Source organism: Macrobrachium nipponense, chromosome 27 (assembly GCF_015104395.2).
Source record: "Macrobrachium nipponense isolate FS-2020 chromosome 27, ASM1510439v2, whole genome shotgun sequence".
NCBI classification, from domain to species: Eukaryota; Metazoa; Arthropoda; class Malacostraca; order Decapoda; family Palaemonidae; genus Macrobrachium; species Macrobrachium nipponense.
The window spans coordinates 27,448,920-27,468,919 of NC_087216.1; the positions used below are offsets into that span (position 1 = coordinate 27,448,920).

The 20,000-nt window shown below is 35.9% G+C and overlaps 2 protein-coding genes across 3 annotated transcripts in view; both read right to left on the minus strand.

The window, feature by feature from the left end:
- Positions 1–20,000, minus strand: part of LOC135200971 (uncharacterized) — a 113,595-nt gene that overhangs the window by 85,087 nt on the left and 8,508 nt on the right. The gene's annotated exons all lie outside the window — the stretch shown is intronic.
- Positions 1–20,000, minus strand: part of LOC135200641 (proline-, glutamic acid- and leucine-rich protein 1-like) — a 34,682-nt gene that overhangs the window by 5,419 nt on the left and 9,263 nt on the right. The window contains exon 3 of the mRNA XM_064229249.1: positions 13,387–13,591. Coding sequence (XP_064085319.1) covers positions 13,387–13,591 — 205 coding nt within the window. The remainder of the gene's footprint in view (positions 1–13,386; positions 13,592–20,000) is intronic.

Below are 20,000 nucleotides of genomic sequence, written 5' to 3' on the forward strand. Positions count from 1 at the left end.
CACTCCAGCTAACGAAGACGATTTGAATAGCGGTTCCACTCGAACGTTTTTGTGTCACTTCGTTTCTTCTCGGCCTCTGACTTCGTGGGAAACGATTCTCCTTCCTCTTGTTTCCACGTCGAGGATATGTGCAATAATGCATAAGCATGAAACGACGTTTTGTAATTACTATAGCAGATTCACATCAACCGTGCATCTGATGTCTAGGCCCGCCCCTTACGACGCTCGTGATTGGCTGTTGATAAGCCAATCACAGGGCTGGAAATCTCTCAGTCTCTCGAGAGAGTTCACATAGGCAGGATGTGGTATGTTCCACCTCTCCTGAGGGATACTTTTGAAAGACGTATCCCTCAGGAGAAGGCACATGCTACATCCTGCCATGTGAACTCTCTCGAGAGACTGAGAGTTTCCAGCCCTGTGATTGGCTTATCAACAGCCAATCACGAGCGTCGTAAGGGGCAGGCCTAGACATCAGATGCACGGTGGATGTGAATCTACTATAGTATCGCTACTATTTAAGGGAGCCATTTCTAAGGCACAGTCACACTATTACTGCTATTTGAGCGAGCCGTTTAAAAGACATAATCCCCCATCACCACTACTACTACTACTACTACTACTACTTGATTGGAGAAACTGGTCCAGCGTAAAACGTGGAGCGTGTTTATAAAGGATGTCCATTGCAGACATGAAATTCGTTCGATGGCACCAATCGGTTTCGAACCCAGGTAAGACCCGGAAATTCAAGACCCGAAAATTCAAAACTCGAAAATTCAAGACCCAGAAATTCAAGACCCAAAAATTCAAGACTCGAGAATTCAAGATTCGAAGATTTGAGACCCGGATATTCAAGACCCGAAAATTCAAGAGACGGAAATTCAAGACTCGAAAATTCATTCAAGACCTGAAAATTCAAGACCCGAAAATTCAAGAGACAGATTAGAGACAAAAATTATTTTTGGCAGTCAGGGTCGTTAAGCTATTTCGCGAATGAGAGAGATAGAGAGAGAGAGAGAGAGAGAGAGAGAGAGAGAGAGAGAGAGAGAGAGAGAGAGAGAGAGTAGGAAGTCGGAACTGTATGAAAATGAGGCTAAAAAAGTAAGTGAGTAAAAAGAAATGGTTCAAGATACGATAGCGTACTAGAATATAATAGATAGATAGATAAATAGATAGATAGATAGATAGAAAGACAGAGGAGTTTAATAGATAGAGGAATAAGTTAAAAAATGACAATCTCTTAACTTATAAAATAAAAATATTTTTTGTTGTCTATAAGAAAAAGTCATTATTGTTTTCTATATATATAAATATATATATATATATATAGTGTGTATGCCAACATTAATCCATTTCCCCTTACACAAAGGTGGCTCTGGAAATAAACCAGTAAATAGGTTACTGAAATAAATAACATATAAATAACACTGCCCCATTCATACTTTTAACAGATTAATCGGAAATAAACACCCCCGTAATTCCTAAATCACGTCACAATCACCTTCCCGAGGACCTCAATAACAATTACTACAACTCCAGTGTACGCTTCCATCACCTGGTAATCACAGGTCACGCGAAGCTGACCTCACTGAGAAGGCAAAGTGAGATCTGCTCGATCAAAGCTGTTGTTTCCAGTGCTTGATTCTTAACAAATTGGATTCCCCAAACTCTAGGACGCATAGCAATCGACTTAGGACGCTTGTCTATCGAATTCTAAACGCTCGTCTCGAAGGGGGACATGCCGCTTTGGAGTGACATCAGAGAAGGGTTCTCAGCGCCAGGAAGATACGTGTAATCGTTTCGATTCTACCTGTCAGGATTGATGGAAAAATCATGCTTCTCTCTCTCTCTCTCTCTCTCTCTCTCTCTCTCTCTCTCTCTCTCTTTGCTCCTTCAGAAGACCTCTGCAATATGTCGTGGGGACGTGTAGAAATGAATGAATTGCATTTACTTGTTGCAAGAACGTGGGTTACGGTCCATTACTGCGCATTGCTATAGCTGACTACTTCTGTTGCCTTTTTTGGGGGGGCAGGAGGGTGGGGGGATGATGGATAGACAGGTAGATAGATAGATAGAGGGATAGATAGATAGTGAGTGAGTAAGTAGGTGGGTGGATATGGGTAGGTACTAGATAGATACAGTGAGTGAGTAGGTAGGTGGGTATGGGTGGGTACGGGTGGTGGTGGGGAATTCGTGGGGAGGAGTAGGGTTTTTTTAAAAACATTTTTCAAAGTCTTTCCCCTAAGTAATGACCCGTTTTGAAACTCATGGCAATTTGCAATAAATACTTCCCATGGGAAACTTCCAAGTCGATGCTCACATCTAACTGCAGCAACTCACTTAATATCTAATGCTTTTCATATACATCCTCCATTTAACCTTGTAAGGGATGTCTACTCATTATCTTTTAATTACGTTGCCAAAATATTTCAAGAAATAGTTGCAGCTTACTCCTTCAATATAGTCAAAAAAATGTATTAATTCTAACTCACTTTGCCAATTCGTAATCCTTGTACCAGAATGCCATCAAGGATAACAAGAAATATTCAAATACTGAACTGTATTTTCAATATTCAGTTCCCCGTCTACCAGATATTTTGTTATTTCGCCTCGTCTTTTGCTAAAAAAAAAAATAAAAAAAAAAAAAAAAAAAAAAAAAAATAAAAAAAATAAAAGCTAAAAGAATGTGACCTTTTTCAGTCGGTTGTTTATCAAAATTTCAGACCCAACGAGAAAAAATAAAAATATACGTTCTCTGTATTTTTTTCCACAGTAAAATTCTTCAAGAATTGTATTCCATTGTTCCTCGGGCAATTTATTGGGCAGATTATAATTTTAGCACATGCAAACACTAAGTCTTTTAACCTGCGAATAAAGTTCAAATAATCATTTTCCTACGTTAAAATACAATGTGTATTAATATATTTTAATCAATAAATTGTAAGTATAATTCATTCGCAAAACCACTTAGATTTTGACGGGATAAGTACGACAACTTTTCAATTACGGTACGAATGGACAGCGTGTAGCCATTTCGTGGTGATTTTGTATGCACATAAACAAACATTGACATACAGAGAGAGAGAGAGAGAGAGAGAGAGAGAGAGAGAGAGAGAGAGAGTCCTGGGCTTGGTGTGAATCCACGGAAATACTAAGGGATATTACGAAGCATGAATCTCCCTCCGTGATAAATTATGTACATCTTGATTCCACCTGTAATACGAATCTCACCCTCACGTCTCATATATCAGTCTCCAGCCCCATATGCTAGTCTCCAATTCTCTTGCCGTTATCTTATGTTTTATACGATTTATAGTGCTTCTTTCTTTTTCTCTCTTTCTTTTGCATGCATGGGTGCTTGTCTGAAAGTTTTATGGGGGGATTAGAGGTCTGTGTGGACCTCTGGACTTCTTCCGAACCAACAGAGGCCTACAGAGAACAGAAGCCACAGCAGTTATCAACAGCTCAGTAGCCGATTTCTTTCCCATTCTCGCGATAAATTGGTATTTTCCCCCTCTACTCTAGAATATTTATCCAATTTCTTTTTCGTCTATACTTCAGGCCTATATCAAAGCTTCCTACGATGAATGTCACGTAAGTGTGAATAATTTAGTTTGTACTTTCAAATCACCCTTAGTCGAGTTTCATATTTTCTTTCCTTTTTATTGTTAAGTATATTTATTAGGGCTTGTGCCTTGTATGATAAGGCGCCCTATGAGGTAATGTTAGACTTGCGATAATCTATACGCTAAGTCGGTTGGTATTGCACTTCCATCTTCAATGGAGTGTCTGGGGTTTTGTAGATCACTTACGAAGTCGGTATTATCTTTACGACGATGTGTTAAAACATCATGGTTCGGTGAGGTTCTTGTAGAAAACACGAAATATAAAAAATTATATAATCTTCACCATGTAAAACTTCAGAGGCCTACAGAGAACAGAAGCCACAGCAGTTATCAACAGCTCAGTAGCCGATTTCTTTCCCATTCTCGCGATAAATTGGTATTTTCCCCCTCTACTCTAGAATATTTATCCAATTTCTTTTTCGTCTATACTTCAGGCCTATATCAAAGCTTCCTACGATGAATGTCACGTAAGTGTGAATAATTTAGTTTGTACTTTCAAATCACCCTTAGTCGAGTTTCATATTTTCTTTCCTTTTTATTGTTAAGTATATTTATTAGGGCTTGTGCCTTGTATGATAAGGCGCCCTATGAGGTAATGTTAGACTTGCGATAATCTATACGCTAAGTCGGTTGGTATTGCACTTCCATCTTCAATGGAGTGTCTGGGGTTTTGTAGATCACTTACGAAGTCGGTATTATCTTTACGACGATGTGTTAAACTCATGGTTCGGTGAGGTTCTTGTAGAAAACACGAAATATAAGTCTTCTAATAACGATAGCTTGATCGCTTCTGCCAATGATGATGGCTAATCCTATTCCTCTACATGATAAAGCTTAGGTAAAGAGGTACAGGTCTTCTAAAGACGATAGCTCACTCTGTTCTGCCTGTCTACCATCTCTGTTACAAGTTATGAAGGAACAGACAGTAGTTCGAACATATGAACATACTTACAAATGACATAGTTTCATACGAACACACAATCAAATGAGACACGCTACAGATCACGTAGGCGGTAGTTGTCTCAAGCAGGGAGCTTGGACTAATGTTTATAAAACAATTGAATGACTACAGGTGCTGGCGTGTTATCTTAGCCTACATACTTATTGTATACGTCATCTTTAGCGTCTCTAGTCTGATCACATTCCTGCAAGCAATCTTTTATATATATGGACTAACATTCCATATTTTTATTATGTAAACACTTACATCAGCTCGGTCAGCTACCAAAACCAACTACTGAATATTACTCAAACTTGACTTGCATTTGACTTATAGGAGTGTGATACAGACACTATGTGAATATATATATATATATAAGTAAATAAAAATTCATGGTATACATGAATTGATTCAAGTAATAAAATATAAAAACAATGATATTGGTAAATAATAGTGATCACGGGATATATAATGATACAGTTTTTTCACTTCATCTCATTAAGATACTTATGCTTCAGAAAAATACTAATGTACTCTGATAATTGCATAGAATGAAGATTAACATGATAAAAGCATATTTCAACTGATAAAAAATTTTCATATAGAATTGATAACATTATTAATGTTTATGCTGATTGATTCGTGATTTTTATGCTAAATGTTATATATCTGATTCATTAATTCATATAATAACTCATAAATAACTGCAGATAATGGTAAGATATAAGGTAACAGATTTGATTATAGGCTACCTGATTTGTTTATACATATGTATATGGATTCATAATAATTATTAATTAATATATGTGCACTTTAAATAGATTCCTATTGCGTACACGCAAAGATATATTTAGATTCTGTTATTTATGATCATTTATATAAGAGATTCCTATTGCGTACACGCAAAGATATATTTCGACTCTGTTATTTATGATCAATTATATATAGGATACATGATACTTTATATATATAGGATACATGACCGAGGTTATAACTACTTCACTTTTAACTAGCGTCGAACAACTTTTCGTCCATTACACAGTTCCAGACAACACCTATAGCCAATGAAACGGCCTTTTTCAATGTTAAAACAAGGGGAAAATATGCCTGGGCGGGTCCAACGTTCTATTTTTGCGCTCATACTTATTCTCTGCATCCTAAGCTACACGATTACGTTCGCGATGAATGAAAAAAACATCCCCAGCACGAGTCCTTCGTCAGCAAAGTAGAGTTGAATATCCTTCGGGTCGTAATTGTCGGAAAGTATGTCCCTTTTGTAGTCGAATTCCGACAGCCGCTGGAGCGTTCCGCATGAAACGAGATTAACGACGAGATACGGTGTCGGTCGAAGAAGTCCATGAAATTCCATTCACATTGTAGGCGGTTGTTACTTGACTATAGTCGTCCGCTGCGACGAACGATTTTTTGAAGTTGCGATGTGAAACTCTCAGTACTGCAGGATACTGTAACCAGGTTCCATTAATCAGCCTGCAAGTGAAATTTATACTTGTCACAAGGGGCAAACAAAGTAAATTCAGACATCCAAATACAGGGGAGGGGTAGAGAGCCATTTAGACCAGACTTAACCCACATGAATTCGCTGATATTTTGGAATTCAAAAGAGTCCGCTGTACAAACTTTTTATCCATGGCATTAACAATGAGTGAACCTATCCAGGTCTATGATGACTGTAAAAATATCCATAATTATAACAAATAAATAGATATCATTACGAATCTCAAAGAAAATTCGATATTTACTGGTAGTAAGTTACTAGACAAAGAAGTGGAAAACGGAGCTAATTGTAAGATTGCCAGGCACATAAGAGTCAAAAGAGAAGATTAATCATGATTCTGTAGTTCTCTATGCTAACTGAAATTAAGTTGTGATAAAATCTGATCCTATGTGCCCTAACAAAAGTTTCATATTCAATTTTCTCGTGCGCATCCTCTGAGGTTAACTTTTAAAACATTATTAATAGGTAGGAGATGCAACGAAAAACCCACTATGTAACTAATTTCTATATAAACTTTGGGTTTTTCATGAAAATGTGACATTTTCCCATGAATGTTTTACTTGAATTGTAATAGGCTAATGTTGCAAGTAAATATTTCATATATACATATCTTGATTCTTCTAAATGTCTATGAGGTTCAGAAAAAAAAATTAATTCATTTTGTTGTTATAGAAATTCTATTTGCTTATTTTGTTCATTAATTTTAAAATGATTGCAAGTTGCATTGCGCACACCGATAGACACCTGTACCTAATGTCTGCCTTGCCCATGAGAAGTTCGGGCTAAGCATTCCTTTCTCCAGTCAATCTGTTTTGCAAGCAGAGACGACACACAGATGAAGCCTGTGTAAGCAGATTATTGAGGTTTAAAGGAACAAATGCTGATACGGCAATGATGACGTCGTCACTTGCAGGAGATTGCTCTCAGCCAGCTAAGAGTTACGTTACTTGCTGTAAGAGATACGACTTTAGGATAAATTTTTTGTTTTTTAATACTCGACCCACATGAGAAGAATGTCTGAAAAAAAAAACAGTACCAAAATTGAACAATATATTAGTTTCATGCTGGAAATCTGCATAATTGTAATTATGTTAAATTAAATATTCCTTATTCAAATTAATGAAAAAAGGTTTCCATACAAATTCTATATATATTATTAGCCCTGTATAAGATTCATATAGGATTATTTCATAGATAACATTTTCACTTCTAGACTTCCTGACTTTAAAATCTCTTTTATTTTATTTTATTTATTTTATTTATTATTATTTTATTTATTATTTATTTTTTTTTTTTCATTGACTACGAATATAAATCACCGGGACAGACAATATGTCAGTAGATTTTGGATATGTGTTTGAACTTTTAGCTTATTTGTCATTACTAAAGCGTTAAGTTAGAGTTCAAATCTTTACGCATATATATTTGGATATTTAATTATCTATGGTTACGTTTTGCTTATTGATTTTTATCGTGATTCCTTTTTATTATAATTTGTAACCCTTCCGACTTTCTTACGGAGTGTATTATATTGACTCCACTTGTATCCATATTTATCTTATTTTTTTTTTTTTTTTTTTTTTTTTGTTATATTTTATTTATTTATATATATATATATTTGATAAATTAATGGTTGGCTTGAATATGTGGAAGAGTGCTCTAGCGGCGTACCGTATAAGGCTACTTGCGGCATCAATTCTATAGATACAAGATATAAATGATAAAGGTATTTAAAACCGCGAGAACCGCTATAATCCAGTTCGGATCCAACATCACGAGTTGTAACTCGTAAGACATTGACACTTCCTATTTAATTATCCGTTATTCTACCAAACCGATTGACTCTGGTGATAAAATATATTATTGGTTTTCTTAATGTAAAGGAATTCACAACGTGTTAAGGAGATTATTATTGATTTACACCACCCGAGTCACAGATTATTATGTGTTGAATTCCATATTTACTGATTTAGCACTCATAAAATATTCCTAACGCACTCAATTGCGGTGTTTGTTTTTAGTGCTATTAATTCTATATAACGTGTCAAGGAACTATTAACACTAAGAAGTGTTTATTCCCTCTGTCAGATCGTAATTCGTGTTAATAATTCTACGTATACTCTTTCAAGGATTGATTTGGCACAGGATAGGCCCTTAACTGACAGGTGTCTTAGTGTGTCCCTTGTTTTCATGACACGTGTTACAATCAGTTATGTGCTTTTTATATCTGTAAGCATTGTAGGCCAGTAAAACATGGATTTGGCTTTCTGTGACATAGTAGGGAACCCTGGATGACGGAATGCAACCAGTTTATGACGATTGGTATGAAAGAGATTATACTAATACCTGGTCGTTAGTCCATCCGCTGTGTTCTTCGGGTTTTCCTCGTCACAGACCTACATATATACACTTTGATTACATTATTCTGATACACATACTTTAAATAAACTTTTGCTTTAGGGTTTCTGCTCGAAGTGTTTATTGTTTTTTGCCTAGCCACTGACCCTGTTTCCGTTTCGAAGTGTTTATTGTTTGGTGTTTATTGTTTGCTTATCGCTGTTGACACTTGCTTTGTTCAGTTTGTAACAGTTCTGCGCTCCAACCTAGATATTCAATGCTCGCGATCTCTTGGGTTAAGGAATTTTCTTGTTTAGATACGGTTTTAACAATAGGCACGGATGTTTCTATATCTTTTAGTCTAATTAATGGTTCTTTGCAGTATGGTGCGGGATTGCGGGATAATGCGTCAGCTATGATAATTGCTTTCCCAGGTAGATATCTTATCTTGGCTCCAAAGACCTGAATGATCATTTGTCACCGAGTTCCTTTTGGACTGTGATTAAAGCCTTTGAAAAACTCGGTAAAGGACTCATGTTCAGTAAGGACTTTATCAGGATAGCCATAGATTATGAACTTAAAATGTACTAGTGAGTTAAAGATACCTAGCCCTTCCTTGCTTATTACTGCATATTTACTTTCAGAGGGCTTTAGTTTACGTGAATAAAAAGCTATAGGGAAGAACTGTTTATCATATTGCTGAAGTAGTATCCCTCTTACCCCTTGGTCTGAGGCGGCTGTTGCAATAAAAAAAAAATTCTTTATTTAAATCAGGGGTTTTTAAGTTAGGTGAGCTGCATTTTCCGCTTTTAAGATATCGAACGCCTGTTGATGCTTTTCAGACCATAATAAATCTACGCTCTTCTTCGTAAGATCTGTTAAAGGAGCTGTCATGATTGAAGAGTTACATATTTACATACGATTGTAATACCCACTACAGCGCCAAAAGTGCTGTATCCCCCTTTTACGTTAATAGGTACCGGAAAGTTATGAATAGCCGACACCTTACCATGGACCTCTTTAAGACCTTGACTAGACACATAAAACCTAGATAAACATGTTCGGTTTTTTTAAAAACTCGCATTTAGATATTTTACTCTGAGATTATTTGTCTTTGTCTCTGTAGCATAGCTCTAGTTTATCAGTTGAATGTATTCTAAGGTATTTAGAAAAGATTATAAGACCAACCATATAGGCATGTAGGGTATCCCCTAAAAAGTCTCCAAACACTATATTATAATTGGGGCTCAACGTAAGCCGGAGGCATACGTAAAATTTGATAATGTCCCCTGAGTATGCTGAAAACGGTATATGAGGTACAATCACTTAGGTAATGGTATCAGGTAAAAGCCTTTAAGTAAGTCCAAGTTGGTGAAAAAAAAAAATTATTCTAACCTAACAGAGATAAGATGTCGTCGGTACATGGCACTGGAAACTATCGGGAGTCGTTTCCTTGTTTAAGCGACAGAAATCTACGCAGATACGCCAAGTCCGATCTTTATGGCATGACGTTTTGAGGGAAAATTATATGGGCTATTTGATTTCCTAATGACTCCTATTACTAACATTTTTCAACTTCGTCATTTATCTCTATTTTGAAATTTCATTGAGAATCTATACGAAGGTACGTAAATAGCTTTATGTTTGTCCTTAGACCGTGTTTTGTGTTAAATTACATCCGTTTTTTTCCAGAGATCACTCGCCAGTGGAGAAACTTCCTGGTATTCAGGTAGAAAATAAAAAAAAATTCTGCTGAATCACCTCTGCTTGAATGACTTTACGGATATTACTTTAGTAGATTATCAGAGAGATTCATCCCACGACTGGTTGGGGCGGTGATTAAAAATTAGCAACAATAAAAAATGCGATATTTATAACTTCCGTATCCACGATATGTATACGTTTGTGGATCACTAGATTTAACTTGTTATATTTCAGAGTGTCGGGAAGGATTAAAATTTCATTTCCCAGCAAAGTCTTTTTACACGCACTAAGACATTCGAGGGTGCATGCTTCTCGAGATTTTGCGTGCAAACTACGACTGCGGTTGTGGGAGAATTCTGTTGGGTCATTTGAACAATGTTACGATTTATGAGACAAATGTATAGTTCCTTTATATAAGTTATTATTTGATTAGCTGTCTCATTTTTGTTCAAACGGATTTTAATATGTTTGAAGGTTTATGGGATTTCCCTTTGATAAACACGCCTTATTTTGCAGGAGGATAGATACAGATCAATGTTTTTTATAACTATAGAGGTATCTGTAAGCGCTCGCTTATCCGGACTTCTCATTAGGGAAGTTCGAACAACAGACGGTGAGTCCGTAAATACAGGATATTACGTGTACTAAAGGAATAATACAAGATATTCTAATTTTTTGCGGCGCGTACAGTCGGGCTTAATCCACCACTACTTATAATAACTTACGTATTAAAAAAAAACGAAAACCTGCTCTGATTACTTTATACGGTCGTGTGATGCATAGGGAAATTCCTTTTTTAATTTTAAAAAGGTATTTGGGATGTATGATCCAACATTGCTTTTTCCCCACTCTGCTAGAGTCGCTTATTGTGTGGAATTTGCTATGCTTGAACCACTGCGGCAGTTTTGACGACCTTGACCGCTTGACTAGGTGACACAGTCACCGAGTTTGCTTGTTTGATTCTGAACGGGCTACTGTTTCTATTTCTTTTTGTAATAATTAGGATCCTTCTCTTTATTACCATCGGCAACGTATTGTGTGTTTTTAGCATTATGTTGCTGGTTACGTATAAAGCAATGAATGACGAACTATTAGGAACTGAGCGATTACTAATAAGACAAGTTATCACTACTGCATACAATATTAACTGTTTGTACTTCATTCTTTGCTAAAATTTGAAATAGTGAGGGATCCTGGTCAGCGCATTTAGCCTGATGAAAGTTTTTTACAGACATGTTATTCCTTGCAATCCAGCCATATTTTAAAAGTTAAGTTGAGTCATTGAGGTTCGATATTTTATATAACTCAAAAACTCAAGGCTAAAACTGCGATCGGGACTTGCAAAGGAGCATTTATTGTCATGACCCGAAATAGTGTTACCTCTAATTTATCTAGATTTGTACGGGTGTTCCACTTGTTTTTGTGTGTCTAATCACTACGGTGCTTAACGACCCTATCCATGCATCTGTATAAATACAGACGTCCACTGCGTAAACGCATATTCACTGTTTAATATGATTTGTTACGTAAGGGATTAATAATCACCCAAAATGATAAAATTAACATAGTATAGATTATGATATTTCAGTAGAACTTCTGGAAACAGACACTCAAAGATAAAAAACTCGCAGTAGCGAAATCTCAATGATGTAGATAATTTCTGTAAAAAAGTAAATATTAAGAATGTCTCGTAACTTCAGCCACAGGAATAACGAAATTCGACCTGCAAAGGAAACACTCAAAGTTACTCCAAATGAATAAAAAAAAATTGTACTTAGCTTGCTTTTGTGGGAAGTCACGGTGTTCCGATAACGACACACGGCCTTGGTCCTCCTTCTTCTATTTAGCGGATGACCTGGTTTGGCTTCAGTTTCCCCCTGCGCGTGTTTCGATGATTCGAGCCCTTGAAAGATCCGATGCTGCAGACGCGTTCGGTTTGTTTTCTTGAAGTTCCGGAAACGCTCACTAACGATGTTTCTTGAATGATTCTAATGAGAGACGGAAGCTTGCGTTGTCGTTAGGAAAAGACACGTCGGTTTTGTTTCTTGAAGTTTATTCATTAAACGATGATACTAAGTTGGTTGAAGAATCTGTTGCTTTCGTCGTCGTTGAAGAGTTTTTCTTATTGTTTTCTGAAGTCGCTCACTAACGATGATTACTAGGTTTGCTTGAAGAATCTGCTGCTTCCGTCGTCGTTGACTTCTTATGATACATGATTTATTATTCTGATTTTCTTCGTAGGACGTTGTAGAGTTCTTCTCTGTACGCTGGCCACCAATATTAGGGCTTGTGCCTTGTATGATAAGGCGCCCTATGAGGTAATGTTAGACTTGCGATAATCTATACGCTAAGTCGGTTGGTATTGCACTTCCATCTTCAATGGAGTGTCTGGGGTTTTGTAGATCACTTACGAAGTCGGTATTATCTTTACGACGATGTGTTAAACTCATGGTTCGGTGAGGTTCTTGTAGAAAACACGAAATATAAAAAATTATATATTCTTCTGAAGTTTTACATGGTGAAGATCAGGTATGGTTGTACAAGTCTTCTAATAACGATAGCTTGATCGCTTCTGCCAATGATGATGGCTAATCCTATTCCTCTACATGATAAAGCTTAGGTAAAGAGGTACAGGTCTTCTAAAGACGATAGCTCACTCTGTTCTGCCTGTCTACCATCTCTGTTACAAGTTATGAAGGAACAGACAGTAGTTCGAACATATGAACATACTTACAAATGACATAGTTTCATACGAACACACAATCAAATGAGACACGCTACAGATCACGTAGGCGGTAGTTGTCTCAAGCAGGGAGCTTGGACTAATGTTTATAAACAATTGAATGACTACAGGTGACGGCATGTTATCTTAGCCTACATACTTATTGTATACGTCATCTTTAGCGTCTCTAGTCTGATCACATTCCTGCAAGCAATCTTTTATATATATGGACTAACATTCCATATTTTTATTATGTAAACACTTACATATTAACGTACGTTTGTTCGTTGTGTATATGACGTTAAATGTTTTGGGTGTTGTTGTTGTTGCTTCTTCTTTCTCTAGTAGCTACTCCTTCCCAGGGCAGTTCGGGCCGTATCGTTATCATTCCAGAAGGACTCCTTCCTTCCCAAGGCAGTTCGGTCCCTATCGAAATCACAGAAGGACTTAGAGCAGCTCCCACGAGAGATTTTCTTCTCGATATTCCTCGGGAAGTTTTTGACCCGTCGGGGTATGAAGTGCCACCTGCGGCGTACTTACTAACCAGAGATTTCGTCTCGTAGCCTCGCAGGGACATGTGTCACTTGCGACCGGCCCCCTTTTGCCTTTTTACCCCGTCGGAGGAGTCCGCGGGGAGACAGGGCTGGCACTGGATCCCAGCTCCGTGAGAGAGGCTTCTGCCGTGCCCCGACGTACTGAGGGAGGGCGGGAGGGTCTTGGTGCTGCTTCGCACGCTTGACCCGTCGAGGCTCGTGAGGAATCGCTTAGGGAGGCTTAACACTAGGTAAGGCCAGGTCGACCTTTTACATTTTCCTTCGGGAGACGTCTGGTCTCTATTGGTCTCACCCGCCGTATAGTAACTCCCTTGATACAGCGGACTGGTGGTCTGCAGCGAGTCCTTGGACACCTCTCTATCTTCGTCCTCAAGAGGAATTAGTAAACTGGTGACGTTTTTAACATGACGTTTAGGATCATATATATATATATATATATATATATATATATATATATATATATATATATATATATATATATATAAATATATAATATATATATATATATATATATATATATATATATATAAAGATAAATGCCACGAAGGAAAAATAAACGAAGAAGTCTGCGAGATCTTTCGCTGACAAGCCCTTTACTGAAGCAGCTACTGACAAAAATACGAGGAAAGACAATACAAGAAGGTTCGTATAACTGACAGATAGGGATTATAAAAGGATTAGTGCCTAGAATCCGACACACCTGGAAGATAAGAAACCTTCCCAAACAAGCATAAACAAAGGGTGCAATTAAAGGTTTAAGACAATCATCTTAGATACAATCTCCAGAACAATTAAAGGATTATAGGTGACAGCTATACGGAACCTGGTAGACAAAACCTATTCACACAAAAAATGACAGACATACATTACAATAAAATTTTTTTTTTTTTTTTTTTTTTTTTTTTTTTTTTTTTTTTTTTTTTTTTTTTTTTTTTTTTTTTTTTTTTTTTTTTTTTTTTTTTTTAAACTCTAAGGCAACTGATTTTTATTTAAGTCAGTAATTATATATTTGAGGTCATTCTTAAACATGTTACAGATTACAAGGGTCTAAATGAAAAAGGCCACGACTAACATTGAAATTACAATGAAAAGTAAGTTGTATTAAAAGCAGATTCTAAAAGATTTCGTGATAAGACATCTCTTGACCGTGCAATTACTGAACTGTCAATCCAATTAATTCGGTGGTTGTTTTCACTTAAATGAATAAATAATGCATTAGATTTTTGCCCAGTTTTTACAGAGTATTTATGCTGGCTTAGCCTTACTTCTAAGCCCTTGCTCGACTGTCCGAGGTAGAATGAGGGACAATCCATACATGGAATTTTATATATTATGTTGTTGCTTTCTCTGGGGCCATTTTTTATTAACATTCTTTTTAGTGTGTTATTATAGGAAGAAACAAGGTTGACATTAAAAGCTTTTAACAATGGTTTTAATGGTTTCAAATCCGTTAAAATAAGGCAAACTGAGAATGTTCTTAGAATTTTCTTTCTGTGTGTTGTTTTCAGTATAAAACTTTTTGTGGGCTTTATTATAACAAATGTCTAATATATGTGAAGGATAGCATAAATCTTTCCCTATTTTTCTTATGTATTCAATTTCTTGATCCAAATATTGTGGACTGACAATTCGTAATGCTCGTAAAAACATAGAGGAAAAAATTGATATTTTTATATTAAGATGGTGGCCTGAGAAGAAATGAACATAAGTTAAGTTGTTAGTCGGTTTCCTATAAATACTGAATTTACATTGAAATGGTTCTCTATGTATCAAACGTCTAAGAAAAGGGAGGCAATTGTCTTTTTCTAATTCTAGAGTAAACTTAATCGATGGTACCTGGTTATTTAAGTTAGAGAGTAAATCATTTACATCAATACCGACAGGAAGAACAGCTAAACAATCATCAACGTAACGATACCACTTTACAGGAATATGAATGATATTAGGTAAGTAGCGTTTTTCGAAGAATTCCATATACAGGTTTTGAGAGCAATGGTGATAAAGGATTCCCATGCCATGCCAAAAATTTGTTGATAAAATTCACCATTGAATATAAACTTACAATCACAAATGCACAAACTCGTGAGTGAAATAATGTGACTTATAGGTAGAGGTAATTCATGCTGAGTTAGTTCATTGCTAAGATATTCTAAAAGGACAATACTATCCACATCACAAAAGCTGATAAGTCAAATAGTATAGTAATTTTAGATAAAGCTGACTACATATCACGTATGCAAGCCTACTGGATGATGATGTGACTTATAAAAAACTAACAAAAAAATCCTCTTGATCAAGTCATAAAAAACTTCAATAGCATAGTGAAAAGTATCCTTAAAGATAAAACAGAACTACTACGGCAAATTGTCAGTCAATTCTCCTTCGCTACCTTACTTATATGATTAGTCAAAACGCACAAAGAAAATAACCCTATGCGGCCTATTATCAGTACTGTTGGTTCAAGTTCATATAAACTCTCGAAATATATCACTAAGATCTTGTCCCCGTTACTTGGAACCATCTCCGATTCTCATATATATAATTCTCTAGATTTAGTTGATAAATTATACAAAATTGCTCTTTGCCCTACTGATAGATTCGTTAGTTTTGACGTATGTTCTCTTTTACTAAAGTCCCTATAGACTATTTTAGAATATCTTAGCAATGAACTAACTCAGCATGAATTACTCTACCTATAAGTCACATTATTTCACTCACGAGTTTGTGCATTTGTGATTGTAAGTTTATATTCAATGGTGAATTTTATCAACAAATTTTTGGCATGGCAATGGGAAATCCTTTATCACCATTGCTCTCAAACCCTGTATATGGAATTCTTCGAAAAACGCTACTTACCTAATTATCATTCATATTCCTGTAAAGTGGTATCGTTACGTTGATGATTGTTTAGCTGTTCTTCCTGTCGGTATTGATGTAATGATTTACTGTCCTAACTTAAATAACCAGTACCATCGATTAAGTTTACTCTAGAATTAGAACGACAATTTGCCTCCCTTTCTTAGGACGTTTTGATACATAGAGAACCATTTCAATGTAAATTCAGTATTTATAGGAAACCGACTAACAACTTAACTTATGTTTCATTTCTTCTCAGGCCACCATCTTAATATAAAAATATCAATTTTTTCCTCTATGTTTTTACGAGCATTACGAATTGTCAGTCCACAATATTTGGATCAAGAAATTGAATACATAGAAAAATAGAAAGATTTATGCTATCCTTCACATATATTAGACATTTGTTATAATAAAGCCCACAAAAAGTTTTTATACTGAAAACAACACACAGAAAGAAAATTCTAAGAACATTCTCAGTTTGCCTTATTTTAACGGATTTGAAACCATTAAACCATTGTTAAAATCTTTTAATGTCAACCTTGTTTCTTCCTATAATAACACACTAAAAAGAATGTTAATAAAAAATGGCCCCAGAGAAGCAACAACATAATATATAAAATTCCATGTATGGATTGTCCCTCATTTCTACCTCGGACAGTCGAGCAAGGGCTTAGAAGTAAGGCTAAGCCAGCATAAATACTCTGTAAAAACTGGGCAAAAATCTAATGCATTATTTATTCATTTAAGTGAAAACAACCACCGAATTAATTGGATTGACAGTTCAGTAATTGGCACGGTCAAGAGATGTCCTTATCACGAAATCTTTTAGAATTCTGCTTTAATACAACTTACTTTTCATTGTAATTTCAATGTTAGTCGTGGCCTTTTTCATTTATTAGACCCTTGTATCTGTAACATTGTTTAAGAATGACCTCAAATATATAATTACTGACTTAAATAAAATCAGTTGCCTTTAGAGTTTAAAAAAAAAAAAAAAAAATTTTATTGTATGTATGTCTGTCATTTTTGTGAATATGGTTTTGTCTACCAGGTTCCGTATAGCTGTCACCTATAATCCTTTAATTGTCTGGAGATTGTATCTAAGATGATTGTCTTAAACCTTTAATTGCACCCTTTGTTATGCTTGTTTGGGAAGGTTTCTTATCTTCCAGGTGTGTCGGATTCTAGGCACTAATCCTTTTATAATCCCTATCTGTCAGTTATACGAACCTTCTTGTATGTCTTTCCTCGTATTTTTGTCAGTAGCTGCTTCAGTAAAGGGCTTGTCAGCCGAAAGATCTCGCAGACTTCTTCGTTTATTTTTCCTTCGTGGCATTTATCTTTATTTATGGATTTATCACGTTCCTAACTTTCGTGATTTCTGTTATACATATATATATATATATATATATATATATACATACATATATATATATATATAATAAGTCATATCACCATTTCGATTCATATACATATATCGAGCTACAATGTCCTTTTAATATACTAATTCGCTCTACCTCGGAATTAATATATTTTCATAATATGCTTAACCGAAGGGGAATTTTTTCTCGATAATAGATTTGCCTGGACCAGGGCGCGAACCTATGGATCCTTTCAAACCCAGGAACGTCAGTGAAGCTTTAGCTACTACACCTCTCGCGGTGGGTGTAGTAGCTAAAGCTTCACTGAACGTTCCTGGGTTTTGAAAGGATCCATAGGTTCGCGCCCTGGTCCAGGCAAATCTATTATCGAGAAAAAATTCCCCTTCGGTTAAGCATATATGAAAATATATAATTCCGAGGTAGAGCGAATTAGATATTAAAGGACATTGTAGCTCGATATATATATATATATATATATATATATATATATATATATCAACATATATATATATATATATATATATATATATACAAATATATGATTGTTCATATCGATATATTGTCATAATTTTTGGTGGTTTAACTAATACTCTAGTTTTTGGTATAAGTGATTTGTGGTCGTTCGCGAATTTAGATTTAATTAGGTAATTTTAAGGTCTACGTTTTTATTGGACTCCTTACTTCCTTCTAGCTCTCTCTAGCTTTAGGCTAGTGTGTTGATTTTGGGCCCACTCTATTCGAGCTATTTATTTGCTGTGTACGTGTTTTCTATTACTATTACTGGTTTAGGGTTTAGCTTCTTAGTTTTAAGTGAACCTTGTGTTGAGAAGACGTGCTAACCTGCCCTCTAGGCATATAATTGCCATATAGCCTTACGCATACTTCTGATTTCATTTTTGCTTGCACAAGGTTGATTTAGAATTGTTTTGTTTTTATAACAAATACTGTCAGTTTTCTTGGTGTTTGTTTACCATAGTCCCATTCGCTGTGTTGCATTATTACCGATCTTGATAAGAATCTGCAGAACGGCCTCCTAGGTTTGTTAGTTTGTATGGAGTTTTTACGTTGCATGGAACAATGGTTATTTAGCAACGGGACCAACGGCTTTACGTGACTTCCGAACCACGTCGAAAGTGAACTTCTATCACCAGAAATACACATCAGTCACTCCTCAATGGAATGACCGAGAATCGAATTCGCGGCCACGAGGTGGCACGCCAACACCATACCGACCACGTCACTGAGGCGCTTACGGGTCGTAACAATGAACTAAAATAATCTGTGGCATTACGTAACTATTGGACATAAAGAATTTAAATTAACACCTTTTCGTGATTTCATGTCCCTAATGGAAATTTGAGCAATATTCATATCAAATCTGACATACATATGACAAATTGGCAAAAATGTTTTCATTAAATATTGAAGAAGGAGAATAAATTTGAAAAAAATTACTTGAGTTTAGAATAAACGCTATTATAGACAAATAACATTTTTCATATAAAATTCTCTCTCTCTCTCTCTCTCTCTCTCTCTCTTCTCTCTCTCTCTCGAAAAACCAAAGCTGGAACTATAACAAAAAAAAATTTGTTGGTCACATCCTGGTCCAAAATCCAGAAATATTTTAGGGACCTGACTGCAGTGGAAGATCCATTCCTTTTACTGAAATTTTAGTTTAAAACTTTGGTATTTTTTGGTGCCCTTTACTGCGTTAATGTTCTGGCCGAGATTCTAAACAAATATATTAATGTGTCAGTGTTCTGTCCAAGACTTTAACAAAAGGTGTTAATTTGTTTTAGCAAGATTTTAACAATGGTTAAATGTACTGTCCAAGATTTTAACAAAAGGTGTTAATTTTTGTCCATGATTTTAACAATGTTTAAATGTACTGTACGAGATTTTAACAAAATGTGTGAATTTTTAGCAAGATTTTAACAAAATGTGGTAGTGTCCTGTGCAAGATTATAACAAAACGTGTTAATGTTCTGCCCAAGATTTAAACAAAATACACCAAGAAGATGACAAGAGCATAAGCAGAAGTATGCACCTTGAAAAAAATAGAAAAAAAAAATAATAGGCCTAGTTTCAGACGTAATCTAGGCCTAACGTAGTAGGAGAAGGGGGAACAAACGGGGCCTCTCAAAACACGAAGGAGGAATAGGTCAAAGTTCACGAGTTGCAAGGGGTAGGAGGGATGGGGGGGAGAAAGGTTGCAACTCAGACGAGGTGGCCAGGTAATTTCCAACTTCTGAGCGGTATCTGTGTTGACATCGAGAGCAGTTCGGGACCAATTAGCCAGACAGCTGCTGAGGTGGAGAGGAATGCCCCAAGGGAAGGGGGCAAGGAGAGAGAGAGAGAGAATG